This window comes from Equus caballus, chromosome 30, assembly GCF_041296265.1.
Source record: "Equus caballus isolate H_3958 breed thoroughbred chromosome 30, TB-T2T, whole genome shotgun sequence".
In the NCBI taxonomy this organism is placed as follows: Eukaryota; Metazoa; Chordata; class Mammalia; order Perissodactyla; family Equidae; genus Equus; species Equus caballus.
Window position 1 is genome coordinate 18,850,414 of NC_091713.1, and position 21,287 is coordinate 18,871,700.

General features: G+C 37.6%; 1 protein-coding gene across 1 annotated transcript in view; it reads right to left on the reverse strand.

Moving 5' to 3' along the window:
• RAB3GAP2 (RAB3 GTPase activating non-catalytic protein subunit 2) overlaps positions 1-21,287 on the reverse strand; it is a 98,480-nt gene that overhangs the window by 69,967 nt on the left and 7,226 nt on the right. The window contains exon 2 of the mRNA NM_001309159.2: positions 9,703-9,767. Within this exon, the coding sequence (NP_001296088.1) occupies positions 9,703-9,767 (65 nt within the window). The remainder of the gene's footprint in view (positions 1-9,702; positions 9,768-21,287) is intronic.

Sequence of the window (21,287 nt, forward strand, 5' to 3'; positions counted from 1 at the left end):
ATGATTACAGATAACACAAAGAAAAAAATTTTACAAATATAATTAGTGACAAAAACCTACAACTTAAATCTCAATTTTAAAAATTAACTTCCTAAGGTTAGGGAGAAAAGTAATTATAATTCAGTAACTCTTACAGTTTTACTTGAACTGTCAATTCAAGCAGGACTAATTATGTGATTATTTATTTTTAAATTGTATATATAATATCCCATTTTTATAGAATTTTCTGTGTGCCCATTCATCCAACCACTTGACCTGTATATAGCCATAGCAAAATGCCTATATTTACAACTCCTTAAAGTTAATAATGATGATTATTTTTGGACATTGGGAAGTAGATTATTTTACTTTGCATTTTTCTGCGATACCTGAATTTTCTGTAATGGTGCGTCATTTTTACAGAACGAATTCATCATCACTCGTAAAAAATTCATTTCACAAATAATTACAATGAAACTCTAAACCTAAAAAGCTTACTTCTCTATTTCTGAATAACTGTTTAATATTAAATACTAAATCTGCGTGCTCCCCTAGGCGCCATGGGATAAAAGAAAGTACCATACAATTCCTGCCCCAAAACTTTATCATCGAGTTAGATAAACAAGACTAGTAAACAAGAAACAATTAGCACTTAATATAAATGAGAAGAGATCTAATAGTTAAACCAAATGTGATGGACCTTAAATTGCTATTAGTATTTATAAAAAAATAGATTATAGTACACATTCTCCAAAATGATTTATAATTGAACAACATGAAAAGACGACCAACCTCACTCATAAATTTAAAAACACAAATTAAAATACTGAAAAGCCATGTCACACTGATATGATTTAGCAAAGATTAAAGTTTGATAACATACTAGGGGTCAAAAATTTCAAAGAATACCTGAGAAAAGCAGCCCGCTGTAAAAACACACACTCATTCTCTCATAGTCTTTTGTTTCCCAATATTGATAAAAATACGGATACAGAGAAATATTTCATTTTTACAAAATAAACAATAGCGCAGTCAATGATACAAACAAATTGGTTCAGAGCTGTTTTTATTTCTGTAACACAACAGAGAAAGGCACTCTCATATGCGGCTGACTGGAATACAAACTGGGGCAGTCCTTTGGAAGCACCATTCAACAATTTCTATTGACATTTAAAATATGTATACCTTTCACATTAGCAATTCCAGTTTTAGGAATTTATTCTAAAGGGAAAATCAGAATGGCTAACATTTATTGAGCACTTATTATGTTGCATGTACTACTCTAAGTACATCTCATTTAATCCTCTTAACAATCCTATGAGTTCGATATTGTTATTAGCCCCACTTTATGAGTGAAGTAACAGAACTCAGAGAAGTGAAGTAACTCTGCCTACAGTTTCATAGTCACTAAGTGGCAGAGCTAGGACAGAAATTCAGGCAGTCTGACTCTCAATCATGACACTACACTCTCATGTGTAACCAAAGATGCACAGTAGATGTAAAAATGATTACAGCATTGATTGTGACAGAAAAAAAAGAAGAAGAAAAGAAAAAGAACAAAAACTAAATATCTCTCAACAGGGACATGGTCAAATAAATCACAGTATATCTATCCAAACAATGAAATATTTAGCATTCTTTCTTAAAAAACTAGACAATTTACATGTATACGCACTATGGAAAAACCTCCAAATTACGTTAAATGGAAAAAGCAAGAGGTAGAACTGTATGTAAAAATGAAGTCTATCTGGACTTTCACGGAAAGCGAGAAATTAAACACATGAATTTTACTCTCCTTCTCCCCAACACTCTCAACTCCACTAAAACAGCTGTAAAAGAGTTTGTTTAAAGGTAAAACCCAGCACAGGCAAAAAGAACAAGAGGAGAAAACCCACAGTGTTGAGAGCTAGAAAGCAGATGGACAAGTGGTAACTGATTTTATAGCTCCTAAACTGATGGAGAGGAAGGCTGAGGAGAAACCCCAGCTGCATGCAAAACTGCCAACAGGCTTAGGAATTGGTGCAGGTCCCTCCAGAAAGGAGGGCAAAGATGTGGCTGAAACCAGGAGGCTTGGTTGCAAGTGTGTCTAGTAACAGCAGTCAGGTTTCCAGATCCCTTCCCCGACTCCGCCCAGTCAGATCACTGTCCTCCCTCCCCGGCAGAAGACCAGAAGCCCAACACCAAGTCAAAACTAACAGAAGCTACCCTATCCTGCAGGAATGCCAGACGAGTGCAAACCTGAACTAAAATTAACAACTATAAACAAGAGCAAGGAAAAGTGGTGGCTGACTACACTGAGAAACTAACAATAGGTCTCTCTTAAACATTTAGGCATAAATAATGCCACCAAGACGGAGCCTGGATGACTTTGGTCTGTGGCCAAAGACCCAGGAACAACTTAGATCCCACCTTTGTTTTCTGGTAAACAATACTTTAACTGCACTTTTTACACTAGCAAATCACTTCGCCAGAATCTACTAAAAGCAAGTTAAAGGTCATAAAGATCAAAAGTTTTGAAGCCCCCCAAACAGACTAAGAAATGTTCTCTTAAGAGAACAAAAAGAGGGAAGGGCAGAAGGAAAGATGGGCAGAACCACAATAAGAGCCATGGGCTAGACCAAAATTTCTGAACTTCAGCACAACCGACATTTTAGGATGGATAATTCGTTGTTTGGGAGGGCTCTCCCATGCATTGGAAGATGCTTAGCAGCATCCCTAGCCTCTACCCACTTAGATGTAACTTTCTCCAAGTTGTAACAACCAAAAATGTCTCCAGACATTGCCAAATGTCCCGAGGGGACAAAATCACTCCCAGTGGAGAATCACTAGGCTGTACCCCAACTGTATTAATGTTGAGAGGAAGATCATTGGCAAGATGAGTGTTTCTAACAGTCAAAGGCCCAAAGTTCAATGAAAACCCACCCTTAGGAAGGAGATCCTCTGCAGCCCCTAGCCTCTCACCCAAGGAGAACCTAGGGCACATTCTTAATATAACTTGAGCCCTCTCCTTCAGCCTCTGGTCAATTTGGTGCTAATGTCTCCTGTGTGGTAGATGGCACCAGAATCTAATGACACTAAAATAAGGCAAAGTATTTTCAGAATTATTCCAGATTATTAATGCTCTAAGAATCTCTAATCAGGTCATGCTATATTCCATTTCTCAGCCTGTAAGCAAACACTTCTCTGGGGCCTCTATCTGCCCAGCATGCTTTCATTCCCTGTTAGTCTTTTAGATTATAATTGCTTCTGTAAACTGTATTACGCTACTTTCTGTAAACAGATGGAGCATATTCCAAAGTGTCTTTTGAGCGGAAATTTTCCATGCTGTCTACCTTAACTGAGAAGTTTAAGCCAGAACCTTCTGTGCTTCCTGTTCCAGAAACCACTGCCAAGCAAATCCTTGATTCTATACTTCCTACCTTTGGTCTTAATACACCAAAGAAGGAAAGCTCATTAAATCTGCCTTCCAGTTAAAATTAAATTAAACCTTGTCACGCTTCTCCCCAAACTGCCTTGATTCCCATTATAGCATGAGGCTGAGAAAAATATTCCCCTCTAATCACTTCTTTCCCAAAGCAAAAAACTATAATCCCAACTAAAAGCCCTTGTAACACTGAAAAAATACAGCAAAGCTATTTACTATTTGTACCAGGCTCATCAATCAGCCGGTATTGTAGTACAACTATCTTCTTTTCCTATCTCCCCAAGCCAGACGCTATCTGCCATGATGCCCACTTAAAATTAAGTTTGCAGAGTGGAAGACCTTTGTTTTGCCTTTTCTTCCATCTTGAGAGCCTGTTCTGTTTGCCTTTCCAATCCTTTCGTGTATTTACTTTTGGGCAAGTAGGAATTCCTTACCTTTATTCTTTGCACTTGTACACAGAAGAATTATGGCTGACATGATCCTTTATTTTGGGCATTATTATGGACTGAACTGCATGGCCCCCAAATTCACATATTGAAGCCCTAAGCCCCAATTTTACTGTATCTGGAGATGGGGCCTTTGAGGAGGTAATTAAGGTTAAACGGGGTCATAAGGGCGGGGCCCTCATCTGACAGACTAGCATCCTTATAAGAAGAGGAAGGGACACCAGAAGCCATTCTCTCGTTGTGCACAGAGGAAAGGCCATGTAGCACACACTGAGAAGGCAGCCATCTGTGAGCCAGGAAGAAGGGTCTCACCAGAAACCAACCCTGATGGCACCTTGATCTTGGACTTCTAGCCTCCAGAACTGTGAGAGAACAGATCCTTGTTGTTTAAGACACCCAGTCTGCGGCATTCTGTTATGGCAGCTGAGCAGACTAATACACGCATGAAATATCTATAGGAGAAAGACATTGGTCCCCTTCTTTAGCAGAAGCCATCCTTAAAGTTGCTAGGCCTACCAGTGTCACAGACACATCCCTTCTTGGACATGGCTGGCTATTGCTGATAAGAGAATTAGAATAGGCTTTCTTCAGTAAGCCCTTATTGTAGCTGATACCTCAAAGTGAGAGAAAGCTAAAGAGGCTTTCTCTTTTCTTAAAAAAGCCTGTCCAGACCCCTGGAACTAAATCTCTCTGATGATAAAAGCCCCTTACTCTCTTCTGCCATAAAAATAAGAAACTAACTCTCAAAGAGCTAAAAGACTTATGGAGATAAAAAACACCCTGAAGTTTTCAGTTTTCTGCTGGACTCAGTAGCAGGCAGCTGGCCTCCAGGTCAGCATTCAGTGGCAGTGGCTGCTACACTTTACTCTTAGTTACTCCATCTGTGGTTCGTCTACACGCCACTGCAGCCTCCTAAAGACTGAAACACAACATCTCTCTAATGCCAGACTAACAAAGAAGAAAAGCTTACTCTCCTCTGCTGGTCATGACACAAACATCAGGTGACTTCAAGACTTTCCACTTCTACCAATACTGGGCTCACCTTGGAGGTGGACACGACCTGCCAGTGAGACTCTCCGGGAAGGCACGTTGTGAGTCTGCTGTCTGTTCCACACAAGGGAGAGTAGAACGTTCCCTTTCCATTCTGACTAGGCGCCTACAACACCCTGACTAGAGCAGGTAATTCTGCGTTTCCTACGTCTGCCAAAATTTACTCCTATTCTTCTTATGCCTCTGGAGCTGGTGATGCCTTGGAGTTGCTCATAATCACAGACAATAGTAGAAGTAACAGAAGTCTCTTACTGCAGATGAATAACATTTCCAATAGCCCTAGTATAAAACACTTTGCTCAGCAAAACCTCATAATGATCTTACACATGGGAAGTCCTGGATGATGCTGCAGTGCAAGGCAGAGGTCATATTCTTTTCCCGGACCATACTGCCATTTTTGTTCTCACTCACCAAACAGTCTCTCTTGGCAAAGATGTTGTCTTGTTTTGAGGACAGGATCTAAGTTCAGAGAAGCTGTCTTAAACACAGCAGGATAACTTGAACGTCCAGATAACTCCTGAATATCACTGTCCTGGCCCACTTTTGTTGTCATCCAAGTATCTTCTCCCTCACCATGTATATAGGACCATGACAAGGTACAAGGGCTCAACAGGGGATAATAAACAGTTAGGAATGATTAGTGTACCCAAAATTGCTGTCAATGAGGTCTAACGATACTGTTTCACTTGCCGTATTTGTCAAGACCATAGTGTGAGCAAATCTATCAAGACAAAGAGAAGAGGCCACCCTCACCCATCAGGGCCATTTGTAAATATTCAAATTTTATCCAAATGAAGAAATGATCTACAGGCAACTAATTTTGTGTGTTTTAGAATGAGTAGAAGCGTATTTCAGCTTTTAACTGAAACAGTGAAAAGACATTATCCCTAGATTTAGGATATCCTTACCAACAAAGAGAAGATGACATACATTACAGGTCAGATTTCAAGGAAGTCCATTCACACTTACACATTCTAACCAGGCTACCCTTGTCCACATCACCCAGAATCAGCTGGAAGAGTGGAACATCAAAATTAAATACTGCAAAATAAACCAGCCCAAGACCTTTATGCGAATGAGAGGCATAGCTAATAAAAAGGCCTACTACAACCCCATCCACAGAGCAGCCCAGGTGAGCTTTACAAACCAGAAACAAGGGGCCAGCCCAGTGGTGCAGTGGTTAAGTGCGCACATTCTGCTTCGGCGGCCCGGGGTTCACAGGCCCAGTTCCCGGCTGTGGACATGGCATCGCTTGGCAAGCCATGCTGTGGCAGGCATCCCACATATAAAATGGAGGAAGATGGGCACGGATGTTAGCTCAGGGCCAGTGTTCCTCAGCAAAAAGAGGAGGATTAGCAGCAGATGTTAGCTGAGGGCTAATCTTCCCCCCGCTACCCCCCATCAAAAAAACCCAGAAACCACACAGTGAGGTTTCTGATGACACTTAGAATAAACTCCAAATTCACAGAGCGTTACTTCAGGCCTGCTCGCTTCTTGGACCCCAACATGTAGTAGCAGTCATTTCTGCCATGAAAGGTTATAAGGCCATGGAGGGGTATACACTTAGGGAAGACGCACTGTTAGATGAGCCAAAGAGCAGCTCTATGACACACTGTCAGTAAACTAACCCCCTTAATATTATCAGGGAAGATGTAGCAGATAATTGTAAGGAAAACTAGTCTCACACACAAATCCCAAACTATACCATTCACAAATAAAAATCCATTCCACAAAGAACCAACTATGTACCAGTGGACTCTTAAAGATGTAGGCCTCTGGGTCTGTAAATAAATACCATAACTCAGCACCAGCACTATTTTATATATTTAATAATAACTGTCCCTCAAAGGAGGTTCCAGAGGAACCTCCTCTGAGATCATGAATGCATGTGTCCCCTTGAACATGCAATGTCTCTGAGGTCTATTACAGAAAACCTCAAACTTACTTGGGAGCTTGCTGTATGACTCACAATAGTCACTTAGCTCTATGATTCGAGAAAACAAATACTAAGAGTAACTGTACCCAACACCACATGCAAGGTAGCTTGAGTTACACGATCCCTTTCTGAGAAATTCTCAAAGCACATCCCCTCCTGAGAGGTTTGCTTACATAGAGTCATGCAGGGTCTTCAAACTTTTTTTCACATATCCCTCCTCCCCCTTCCCTCTCCTCCTCATTCTTGTCACAGCTAACTAGACTGCTGATGGGTGCCTGACCAGAGGGCAGCATTAATAAGTTGGCTGATGTCCCATGAAGTGGCCTGGTATAAACACTATGTCCTCTTTTCCCAAATATCCTAATAATGGAGGGTGATAAACAGACTCAGTAAAATGCTCATAGGAGCTCTGAGTGTGAGCCAAAGAGGAGAAAGAATCCAAGACAAGCATACGCAAAAGATTTAAGGAAAGCCATGAAATAGTCTAAATCATGAGTAAGCAGAAGCCAGTCAGAGTCTTAGTAAAAGCAGAGACAGAGCAGAGGTGAGTCTCCACGTTGACGTAACACTGGAGCAGCAAGGGACGGTGTTTGCTTGCTGAGGTGACGGGATAACCAAGTTCCTCGAGCTCCTTCATATCCTAGCCAACACACCCCCACTCTCCTCGACGTCTTCTGAAATGGTTTCCTGTTCTTAATCCTCTCTTGGAGCTTTTCCATAAATCTCTATTACATTAGTCTGCTCTGCTTACAACACGATGCTCCTTCTTTTCTCCCCTAGACATATTCTTTTAGTCTTCCCCAACTCAATAAATGACATACCATCCATCCAGTTGCTCAAGCCAAATACCTGGAAGGGTCTTTTCAAGAAACTTTTTATTATAGATATTTTCAAACATTGACAAAAATAAACAGAATGGTACCTATTACTCACTTCAGGGAGTATCAAGATCTTATCAATTATGTTTTCTTAACCTATTCTACACCACATCCTAGATGAAACAAGTTAATTCTTGCTTTGATTTTTTCTTTTTCTCCTCATCCTTCACAACCAACTCATAGGCAAGTCTTATCATCATCTCTAAAACGTACCCTGAATCGACCAATTTCTCATCTTCACTAAACCAACTTAACGCAAGCCACCATCATTTCTCAACTAAACTACCACAAGAGCCTCCTAATGGGTCTCCCTACTTCAACCTATTCCAAACAGCAGCCAAGGTGAACTTTAAAAATAAGAAATATGGTAGGTGTGGTGTCCTATCACATTTAGAATAAATTCCAAACTCACGAAGCCTTCCATCAGGTCTGCTTACTCCTCTAAGCCCATCTTGTGGCCGTCCCAGTTCTGCCAAGCCACACTGGCCTTCTTTACGTTCCTTCAAACGCCAAGCCTATTCCTGCCGTAGGACCTTTGCATGAGCTGCTGCTCTGGCCTGCAATGCTCTTTGGCAGATCCTCACCTCGTTGACTCCCTGCTGGCTTTCAGATCTCAGCATAAATGTCGCATCCTCTGCAAAGCCTTCCTAGACCACCCAATCTACAAGAGTCACTTGATCACCACATGACCACTTGAATTCTCTGTGGAACTATTACCACCATTTATATTTTTCATCTATCTTCCAAAAAAAATTTCTTTCTCCACATTAGAGTGTAAGCTGCTGGGAAGAGGATGATCAGAAGACCTATCCATTATATATGTTCGTTCTTCTTTCTTCACAAAAAAGTCTGGATTTTGTTCAGGTATCAACTCCTTCCCTGTGTGGCCATGGGCCTCAGGAGAAGCTGACCCTTTTATCCTTCAACGCCAGGGGATGGTATGATTCACTGAAGGAAATATATCCTTTGCCAGTGTCTAGTTCAGAAATGAGTATCTGGTCCAATTCTGGCCAAGAAAAAATAAGGCAAGGTCTCCTAGAGGCTTCTGTGAATGTTCTTCCCCACTCCTAAGAGTCATTAAATCCCCAGTCTTTTTCTCCCTCTGATCATGAAAGGAGAAACATGTGGCCACACCACACCTGTGAGAGGAACAAGGTTTAGGACGAAGTCAGCACTGTGTATGCAGAGCAGACAGAAGGAAAGAACTGAAGTCCTTGATGACATAGCTGAATCACCTGATCAAACGACCCAGGAGTCCATACTATCTCTGAGTGCTTTCTTTTTTTTTTTTTAATGCTTTTCTTTTTGGTGAGGAAGATCAGTTCTGAGCTAACATCTGTTGACAATCTTCTTCTTTTTTTTCTCCCCATAGCCCCAGTACATAGTTGTACATCCTAGTTGTAAGTCCTTCTAGTTCTTCATATGTGGGAGGCCACCACAGCATGGCTTGATGAGTGGTGTGTAGGTCTGTGCCCAGTAGCTGAACCAGTGAACCCCACGCCGCCAAAGCAGAGCATACTTAACCACTACACCACCAGGCCGGCCCCTGACTTCCTTCTCTGTGAGCTAATTAATGTCCTTGTTATTTAAGCCAGTTTAGGTTAGATTTTCCATTACTCTGAGGTGAAAACACCTAACATATACAGGGACTTTGTCTACCTTGCTAACTGCTATATTCTCAGCACCTAGAAAAGTGACTAGAATTCGATGGGAACTTAACAAATATATGTTGAATGAATAAGTGAAAGAGTCTAAAAGAATAACTCGTGAAGGAGAAAGAATCCTAAAACAACTGTTCTCCATTTAGCCTACTTAGCTATAAAGCCATTAAATCCTTAAGAATAGGCATCTACTTAAGTACTATTACGTAAGCACGAAAACATTCTTGACAAAGATTTTAAAATATCAACCTAACATTGAAATATGTCACTATTATTACAAAGGAAAATGCCACTATCAAAGAGCATGTGTACATTTAGAAAGACTTACAGGTTCTTGGGGTTCTGTTTCTTCCCATGCTCCCCAACCATCATCTTCCCAGTTTGTTGATTTACCTATTTTTAAAAAGATAAAAAGTGCTTACATGAAATATAGAGCTTGAAATATTCTAAAAATTTTCTATAAACATAACAGAACCAACACTGATATAATAAATATCATATAAATATATACTCTATAATGTTGATATTAAGGAAGAAAACAATGGTAAACTACATCAGGATTTTGCTCTATGTAATAATAATCAGGAAATATTTGACCTGAATTTCCAATCTACGTAACAGTAAAACTGTGCAAGTTATGTGGATCTTAAGATACTGGACATCAAGTTTATCCCCATTGAAATCAAACTGCAAGGTGACTTTAAAACAATCTTAAAATGACGAACATTTGTTACTTAAGACAGACAAGCATACACAGCAACAAAAAACACACCTAAAATTTCACACAAAAGTCTTAAAAAGTGACTTGTCTTCTGATCAAAGTATCAGCAAAAAAGAAAACTGAATTTTGAAACAAGACAGGTCTACTATTCTCCACCGTTTTCTGATACTCTGTGATTTCTTACACGCAAGAACATTCTCTTGGATTAAAATAAGATGTTCAACAAACGCTGCAACAAGGAATTAAAAATCTCAGATAGGTTTAGAGAGCGCGAACCCTTACGATGCTCACGGTACTTGTTTTTATATAATTATCTTTGAATTTATCTCTTATATATGTGATACCATTCACATCAGAAGGGAAGAAATAAAACTTTCATTTTTTGAGCAACTACTCTGAGACAGACATTAGATACTTTATATATATTACCTCAAATTAAATTAAAAAACAGATAAAATTCAAATAAAAAGTGAAAAGAGCAGGCAGGTGCATAATTATGAATTTAGGCTCCAGAGCCAGATTACTAGGCTCATATCCTGGATCCAGCACTTACCAACTCTGTGATGTACAACAAGTTACCCCATGTCAGTAAGTTTTAGTTCTTTCACCATAAAGCATGGAAAACAATAGTACCTACATCCACTAGTGTTGTTATAAGGATTTAAATCAGATAGTATATTAAAGTCTTCAGTGTCTGACATAGTAAGTTTTTAATGCTAGTCATCCAGATTTAGACATCAAAATAAAATAAAAGATAAATAAAATATTGTATTTAAACCAATTAGCTTCAAGATTCTGGGGGGAGAATCAATTTAAAAGATGGGACTGAACTTGGTATCTAAGAAACTTCCAGTAGGAAGGAAGCAAACAGAACTTTCACTTATACATAAGGTTTTAAAAGTTGCTAAAATAAATTACACATAGATGATAAAAAATGTTACAGTCTGGTACTTGGAATCATTGCTCAATTAGCTTCGTGGTAATATTCTCATCTTTGGTACTTAAATACCAAATAACTCCTTCCTAACATATCAAGCACCTTGCTAGGCATATATTAAGCCCTAAACTAGTACTACCATTTAATTAACACTGCACAATTTATAAAAGATTTCCATGTACACGTCAATTAAGCAATTTAACAAATGCCCTGTTAAATACTACGTGCCAAACTCTGCAGTAGGAATGGAGAAAACTACAAACATACTCCTATCCTTAAAGAGTTTGTGATCTTGTGCAGGAGACAGACAGACGTGACGATGATACATGGTGAGTTCTGGGATCCACCACTATGCGAACTTGGATGAGGCAGTGAGAGAAAATACAGTGAGGAGGCATCTGAAACTAGGTCTTCAAAAAGTGGCAAGAACTTGAACTTCAAATATACTCAAAAAAAAGGTCAACATAGGCAAAGGCAAAGAGGCAAAAAGATGCAATGCTCATATGGGGGTTATCACATAACAACAGCTAACATGTGTCCAGCATTTCTATCTGCCTAAGTGCATAACAGACATTAATTCACTTAAGTGTGACAAGGACCCTTTATCATCCCCCTTTTACAATGAGAAAAACAGACTATTTCGTTTTTATAGCTTGACCAATGTCACAGAGGAGTAAGTGGGGAACGGGGTTTGAATCCAGGTTGGCCTGAGTTCCAAAGCCCATGCTACAAGTATTCTGCTATACTAACTCCTCCTAAGAATTATGAGGGGAGATAAGATTAGGAAATAGTGGGGCTTACAGTTAAGCCAAAAGACAACACTTATTATTCTAAAATAGAAACACTGATAGCGAGATTTGGAGATTGTTTTGTAACTTGGAAAATTACACTTTGTTCTTTGGCAATCTAATTCAGTTAGGCAATCTCTTTTTTCTCTTAATTTTTCCACTGCACCAAAACAACTGCCTTACTGTGGGCTGATGGCAATTAGGCCATCCTATTTAAATTTTTAGAAAACGCACCATCTCTTACACAAGAAAGCAAAGTACCTACAAAAGCTTATCACTCCTAAGTCCATGATTCAATTTTAAAATTGCTGCAAAAATAATGTATTTATCAAATTACCACAATCTCAGAGAGACCAAGTGGAATTTAAAGCACTTCATGAAGGTCAGCTAATCATTCATTCACTCAAGAAACACAGCATCTTTTACATATTGGGCACTGTGCTAAGTGCTGGAGATACAAAAGGAAATAAGCCTTCTGTTGAACACTGTACACAACTATAAAAAATGTGTTATTTCTCCTCCATATTGGTATAAAAAGGACCTGACTCAATTCACAAATGACTCATACAATCAAACAGAAGACAGCAGCAATTTGGATTTCCTGCCTCTGCACAGACCCAATATCTCTTTACGCACAATTCAAAACATCCAGGAAGAGAAAGACCTTGAGAAATTCTTTCTTTATACAAGATATTTGTGTTCACGACAGTTTACCCATTTCTCAAGGCCCGTGACTGGGGAATTTCTATTAACAAGAGGGAAAGAGAATTTAATCAGGCTTCTCCCACTACCACAGGAATACATTTTCCAAAGAAGTCACGGTACAGACAGAGGTTAAAGGAAGGCAAAAGAGAATTATTACTCAGGTCGGTTAAAGACGTTTTTGAGGGCTAGAATCTTAAGTCTATTTATGCTACAATAAGAAAATGCTTCCCAAATTCTAGTCAACTTAAAAATGGGAAAAATTTTAAAAAAAACAAAATCGGGAAAAATTTGCAAACTGAGCACTACCCTTGTGGCTATTTCTACTCAGTGCCAGTGATAAAGTTTTTACAGCCTGCTACTTGACAGCTATTGTCAGCTGTTAAAAAGTGTTGGAATCTCAGCACTTTACCAAAGTTATTTCTTATGCCTTCAGACTATGCAAGAGGCCAAGCATACTCTTAAAAAAAAAAGGATGGTTTATATTGAAAACATAGGTGATCAATGTCTAATAAACTTGCCGTTCATGTAAAGAATTTTATTCAGGCAACCTTTCCTTCCGGTAACTTTTCTATGAAGGATGGTGTTCTTCAATTGATATCATTATCAATGTTTTTTAGATGATCATTGATCAAAGTTGTGGATAACGAAAGCAATGTGTTTAATGTCTACTTGAGAACTGTGCACTGTTTAATGTCAATATGGAACACTACCGTAAGACCTTAAGGTCTATAAATGCTATGTACTCATGAAGAAGTAAGACTAACTTACTTTTTATTATCCATTACTGTAAAGAAAATCTGAAAATACTTGACCGGATAGTCTGTTAGAATAAATAGATCAAAATCTCCTATAGGCCAAGGTAATTTGAAAGTCCCAAGCTCTGATATAACTTAAGAGGTAAGTCAGTTTAACAAAGTATTTAGAATAAAGACAACTTCTTTAGAGTGGTCAGGGTCCAGTGTAAAAAATTCCAAAGACCCCACAAATCATCAAATCACACAGCCACTGGCATTTACCTAGTTTGCTTAACGAGCTAAGTGGCACTCATTTCAGTCAAAGGCTAGACTATGAATCACAGGATAATCTTAAGTGGCTTTCTCCCCCATTTATTAAATAAATAAGTAGCAACCACCCAGTCTCCAAATAGCAATTCTTCAAATGACACTGTCGTCAACTGCCTATGTCCTCTACAATGAAGTCCAATTCAACAAAACTGATGAGCAAATTAAGAAAACGGCATTCACACTCATTGCCTTTGCAAGACCAGAGTTACAGTCTCTTCTGCAGTTCCCTCTCTAGGTGGCCTGAAAACTCTGCATGGAAGAGATTAAAATAGTGAATTAAGGATGGCTGGTTTCAGGGTGGGCCCCACCCCGCAAATCTGAGGCAGGTCCTCCAAGGAACTCTAACTTCAAGGGTGACTTCAGTGCCAGTCTACTCTGATCCTGAACATCCTGTTTCCCTGTGCGGCCATCACCCTTCTTTGTATTTTTCACTCTAGAGAGACTCTTCACTCTCTGGTGGGCAGCACTATCCAAAAAAAGTATACTGAAGCCACACATGCAGTTTTAAATGTACTAGTAGCCACATTTAAAAAGCAGAAAGAAACGGGTGAAATTAATTTTAATATTTTATTTAACATAAAACAGCCAAAATATTATCATTTCAATGTCATCAACCTTAAATTATTCATGAGATATTTTACATTGTTTTTTCATACTAAGTCTTCAAAACGCGATGCGTATTTTACACTAAGTGCACATCTCAGTTTGGACTGGCCGCGTTTCAAGTGTTCAATAGCACATGAGTGGCTAGTGGCACAGCATGAGACAGCACAGGTCTAGAACAACTATTAGGTCTCTGGTGTCAGGGTGCCTGGGTTGGATACCTAGTTTACGCCTAAAAAGTTATATGATCTTGGGCAATTAATCTCTTACTGCCTCAGCTTCCTCTTTAGCAAAATGGAGTTAATAACTGTATCTAGCTCATACTGTTGTTAGGGTTGATATATGCAAAGCACTAGGAAAGGTGCTTGGCACACAGACACCCTTAATGGCTGTTAGAATTATCATTCTCCAAATACCATCCTCATTCCTCATTCTTCTTCCTTGCCTTTGTCTATTCCATATTTGCCAACTAAAATGCATTCCCATTTGTCTCTGTCTCTCCAAATGCAACTTCTCCTCCAGGACTCAGATTAATTCTTTATGAAGTCTTCTTGCATCCACCAACGATCCTTCCCTCTTGTGAAACCACAGCACTTGAACATCTTTTTCTTTCAGAACTTAGTTATAAACTGCTTTGGGTCACTTGCTGCATTGTTAACTTGTCTGATTTATCATAAATGTGCAACTTGTTGAGACAACTATTAAGCCCTGGAGGGCAGGGAAAGTGTATAATGTGTGTGTGCAAATACTTATACATACATATATAAATATTTTCAAGGACATCATAAGTACTTAATAAATATTTGTTGAATGAATGTACAGTCTTTGAAAATTACCTTCTTATCCAAACACTTCCCCACATATTCCCACAAAAGCAGCAGGATTTAAATTAATATTTTTAAATATAATGAAAAGATGAATTGTCAATTCTAAACCTTTTGCATTTCCACAGAAATACAAAACAATAAAACTTTATTTTTTTAAACTTTACATACACAGACTTTATATTCTGGATCAAAACCATCTTTTTCAAATAACTTTTGTATGTAAAATTACAATATTGCTAATTCTCTTCTACTCCATTCCATTTTAACTAGTGAGACAAAATAATTTAAAAAGCACCAACTCTTAGCTTTGGTTTTGATTAAGAAGTAAAAGGAAAAATAGAGTATTTTTGTTCTAATTCAAGTCTAAGAGGCAGAATTTGATTACGTAAGAAAAGATCCTCTAGAAACATAGATCAAAGTAGATGGGTTGACATGGATTAATGGATCTTTATATTTCATATACACACAACGGATATTCAACATTTCAAAACAACACTTGTATCATTGCTAACAAAATATCCTGCATCAATAATAGAAAACAAATATGCTCACTGAATTAAGTGTGACTTTCAATAACAATTTTTTGGTAGGCTAGAAAAAACAATTACAAAGGACACTGAGTTCCCAAATAAACACCATATGATTTTGAAGAAAAATAAGGAACATCCACATCATTCTTAAATTGTGTCCATACTGTATAATGCAAAGATTCTTTTTTGCCAACCGTGAATAAAACAGGTTATACTAAAAACAGCAAATATTGCCTATTGGAGCAATCTAAAAATAGGTCAGGAAAATGCTTCCCTCATCCTGTTACCTTCATGCTATGATTCACATGCCAGCTGTTGCTCCTAAAGCCATCATTTTACGACTATATTATCTCAGGACAGCAGCCAGCTGTAAGCAACATATTTCAAAAGTTCACGCTTTGACTGGGCTGTCCCACCTCATTTCCTGTACAACCTACTGAAAAAATGGTATTTCCAAGTACATGAGACATATCTGCTTAGTTTTGAATCTTTCATTTGGGGAGAGAGATGAATCTTTCTTGAGGGGTGAGCTTCCTTTAAAATCTATTTGTTTCACATTCTTAGTAATTTTTCCTTAAAATTCACACAAAATCAAGGACTGCGTTGAAGATCTGAGTCTTTCAAGAAGTTTGCCAGCTTAAAACACTTTGTTGGTCCACCTTGTTTGCTGAAATTACCCTTCACTCTTGTTTCATACCACATCTTAAATCACACTGTTCCGTATATAAATAAAAATCATAAGCTCATCTCCAACCAACTTATATGATATGGAGAGAAATAAAAATGAACAAGATGAAGTTATAAATAATAGTAACAAAAAGCAACTACCTCCTCATTGATTAGTAACTTGACTTTTCAATCCTTAGCTTTTTTTTATACCCATCACTGAAGAGGATATTTTGAACTGTCTAGAATAATTGGTAACATAAGCATACACCCTTGTTCTTACCAAGTTAAACGTTTTTCCTGAATAAATAAAACCAATGACTTCAAAATGTAAACTGGAACTACAATTCCTTCTGCAGAGGATTTTTTCCCTGAAGAGATCAGATTATACTAGTATTAAAAAACTGCTCAGTTTCTCACTTGATAAATGATATAGTCATTGAAACCTTCAAACCAAAGAGAAAACACATTTTAATTCAATCACCAAAAACACTGTAGATGTCTTTTTTAGGAGTATTTCCAATGAATGAATTATTCTACCAACAAAAGCTCAGACAGGAAATTCTGCTTTCCACAGCTCTATTTCATTCAAAAAATACATTATTCTGATTTGCTTCTGAACAGTCTGTCCTCATAAACCGAGTGTATTTCATTCAACAAGAACCTGAAGCTAGAAAGGAAATTGAATTCTAGAAGTGGGCAATTAATTTGACAGCATTTGCTTTTTCCAATATGAGTATGTCAAGATCAGAAACTAAATGAGAAACTAAAATCATTAAATGTTAGAAAAGGAAAACAATTTAATCTTCATGCTCTAATAAAAGATCTTATTAGCACAGAAGCAAATTCATTTCCGTTCTTCTGAGACAAGAAAAAACAGAGATAATGTATTTGTTTCTATAAAGAGAAAGAACCTTTAGAACCTATGACTTGTAAATAATTCAGGGGTTCAACAAATTTGAGTTGGCTCTTCTTGACCAAGGCAAGGAAAGTATCATATAGCAATACAAAGTAAAAAACAAACAAACAAACAAACAAACAAAAGACTAAAGAATAGAGAAGCTGCTTCTTAATTTTCTATGTCTCAGAATGACTAATCTTTTCCTATTTCTTGGGAGACTGAACATGGGAAGATACATTTCATATTAGAATATTCCTTTCAGCACAAAAATATGTAGCAATCTAAAATGAGGAGGCCATCTCATTTTCAACAAAAGAGTTTATTTCTTTCAAAACACGATGATTAAATCAGACTAGATCTTTAAGGTCCCTTTCAGTTCTAAAATTCTCATGACTCTTGTTGCCAAATAACTCACCTCCTATATCTCAGTAAAGAAAATATGGTCTGATGGTCAATTCACAAAATGACAGAACTGAGAATATCTTAAAGCAGAAATCAAGTATATCCTCCAGCTCTAAAAAGTTTATAAAAATAAACATGCTCCCTTTGCCCAAAAACCTAAGAAATCTTTAGATCTGCCTTAATAAAAACAACAAAACAAAAAAATCTATAGACTTGAAGAAATTTAATATGCCCTATTCTCCTTCCTATTCATTTTGTTTTTGAAAGGAAGTCACTAAGGGCAATAACATATTATGTATATTAGAAAGAACTTATACATCTTTTATAATTGTTTCCTATAACTTCATAAGTATGTGTTATTGATTTATTATATCCAAAGTTATTGAATATAATACATATTATTAGTACATATTATAGTATATTATATTCATACTTATATGTTACTGATTTATTATATCCAAAGCAGCAGAAAAAAGCATAGCTCATAAGGTGAGGCAGGGTGTGCCATTATGAAATGTGGGTGAAGGTTTGTAAACATCACTAGCTAAAGCTAATTTTTGCATATTCTGAAGAAGCCAATTTGACATCTTCCTTACTTAACCCATTCTAATATTCAACTACTGTCCCTGTGAGAAAACTTTCCTTACATTTAAACTAAATTCTTCCAATACCAGCTGAATCTTGCTATTACCTGCACTTTAAAAAAAAATACAAAGTCTGATAACCTTAATATAACATAAGAACCATTTTTCATTTATCGGAAGAGCGAAAGTTAAAGAAACTGATAATATAGCATGATGACAAGTATGTGTGTAAATAGGCACTTCTGTTTACCATGGACAGGAATGAACCTGACCAATTTTTAGAGTAATCTGGAAACTGACCAACATTTAAAATGTGAATTTTTATTATTCAGCAATTCCAATCCCAGAAATTTACATACAGAAATACTAGCGTCATACATAAAGACGTGCAGAAGGATGTTTACTGGAGCATTTTCTTATAGCAAAAATATCAGAAATACTCTAAATATTCTTTAATAGGTAAATGGTTAAATAAAGCCTGCTAGAGTCTCTGATGGAATATGTGCAGCTGTGAGAAAAAATGCTACAGAGTTGTATATACAGACTTGGAAAGATGCTGACATTACAAAATTAAGTAAACCAAAAAAATGTTCCAGTATATACATTTTATAAAAATAAGGTCATGATATAAAATTAAAAATAAATACCCAAGCAGCAAGCTTGTGTGTGTGTGTGTGTGTGTGTGTGTGTGTGTGTTTATTGTCTAAGCAGAAAGTCTGGAAGGATTCTCACCAAGGTGGCACTTTACAGTAGAATTTTCTGTAATGGTGGAAGTGTTCTATATCTGTGCTGTCCAATAAGGCAGCCACTAGGCACAAGTGGCCATTCAGCATTTGAAATATAGCTAGTATGACTGAGGAACTGAATTTTTATTTTTATTTAACTTCTATTAAATTTAAATAGCCACATGTGGCTAGTGGCTACTATATTGGACAGCACAGCAGTAAAGCTTTAACATCGGGAAGCTGGGATATGAGTAGCCAGAAGGTGTCTGATTTTATATACTTAAAAAAAAGGCAATGCGATAATGGGCAATTCCCTCTCTCTCGACCTGAGATTCTCTCTTCTGGGGAATTCAGATGTGAGACCTAGACTCACACGGCACAAAGAAAAGTGAGCTATGTTCAAGGGACTGTTTCTGGTCTTCTTCTCAAAGGAGGAATATGGGGATGGAAGACACTTAAGAGTTTCAAGGACTCCTTTCTCTGAGGAAGGTTAAGGTCTCAGTGGTCCCAAATGGTGTTAGTCTGGTGGTCATTCAAAAATTACTTGCTGTTTATAATCCAGGATTGTCACTGTGTAGACTGTTAAATAACATCTGAGGAATACCAATCCAAGGAAAAGAGGATCTCCCCTTTGGGAATACCGCAACGGCAGCCTAACTCGTCATTCTACCTCCACTTTCACCCACCACTCCCAACCATTCTCTTCTTTGCTGACAAGGAAATGTCTCTAAATTACTAGCCTGCTTATCCCATTTCTCAGCTCAAATTCCTTTTAGCCTTTGCTAAATCTAACAAGTTTCAAACTCCATCATCACTGTTACTGCCTTAGTCCTGTCTTTACTTCTGAAGGCCCTGATCTGGATTTCTACAAACACCTCCCTAATGGTCACCTACCTCTAGTTTTGAATTACCCAACCTACCCTTTTCACAGCCACCAAATCCATCTGCCTACAACTCAGATCTTGAAATGCTATACTTTTGCTTAAAACCATCATGGCTAACCTCTGCCTAGAGCAGAGATTCCCAGTAAACTGCAAATGGATTACAGGTGAGCCAAGATGTTGATTTTTCTCAGCTCCCAGGACATCCAGGTAGGGCCTGGGGCTACTGGAACCTCAGGCAGGTCACTTTCTACCATGAGCAGCTTTGTTTTATTTATTTTTTTATGATCTATTTATTTATTACCACACTGATACTTTTTTATTATGTTAAAAAACACATAAAAGTTGCCATCTTAACCATTTTTAAGTGTACAGTTCAGTAGTGTTAAGTATATTCATGTTGTTGTGAAACAGAGCTCTAGAACCTTTTCATCCTGCAAATCTGAAACTCTATATCCATTAAACAAGTCTCCTTTTCTCCCTCCCCCCCAGCTCCGAGTAACCACCATTCTACTGCCTGTTTCTATGAATTTAGCTACTTTAGATATCTCATATAAGTGGAATCATACCGTATTTGTATTTCTGTGACTGATATCTCACATAGCATAATGTCCTCAAGGTTCATCCATGTTGTAGCATGCAATACGATTTCCTTTTTTAAGGCTGAGTAATATTCCATTGTATGTATATGTCCTATTTGGTTTATCCATTCATCTGTAAATGGACATTTGGGTTGCTTCCACGCCTTGGCTTTTGTGAATAGTGCTGCCATGAACATGGGTGTACAAATACCTCTTTTGAGACATTGCTTTCAATTCTTTTGGATACATATCCAGAAGTGGGATTCTTGAATCGTATAGTAATTCTGCTTTTTAATTTTTTTGAGGAATCTCCATACTGTTTTGCATGGCAGTTGCACCACTTTACAATCCCACCAACAGCGTAAACAGTTCCAATTTCTCCACATCCTTGCCAATTCTTGTTATTTTCTGGGTTTTTTTGATAGCAGCCATCCTAATAGGTATGAGGTAGTATCTCATTGTCATTTTGATTTACATTTTTCTTATGATTAGTGATATTAAGTATCTTTTCATATGCTTATTGGCCATTTATATAATATCTTTGAAGAAAAGGTGGTCTATTCTAATCAGTTTTTAATTGGGTTATTTGATTATTTTGCTGTTGAGTTGTAGGAGTTCTTTATATATTGTGGACACTAGGCCCTTATCAGATATACGATTTGCAAATATTTCCTCCCAATCCATAGGTTGCCGTTCACTCAGTCAATGGCATCCTTTGATTCACAAAACTTTTAAAGTTTGATACCATCCCATTTGTCTATTTTTGCTTTTGTTGCCTGTGCTTTTGCTGTAATACTCAAAAACTTATTGTTAAGTCCAATGTCATAAAGCTTTCCCTCTCGTTGCTTTCCTTTTCGAACCTTTCAAACGTCATGAAGAGGTTTTATGATATAATTTGGCACATGATAGTTGGAGAATGAAGGAATGTTGGTTCATTCTATATAGGTGACTCAGGAAAGTCTTCACAGAAGAACTGTCAGTTTTCACCAAGTCTTAAT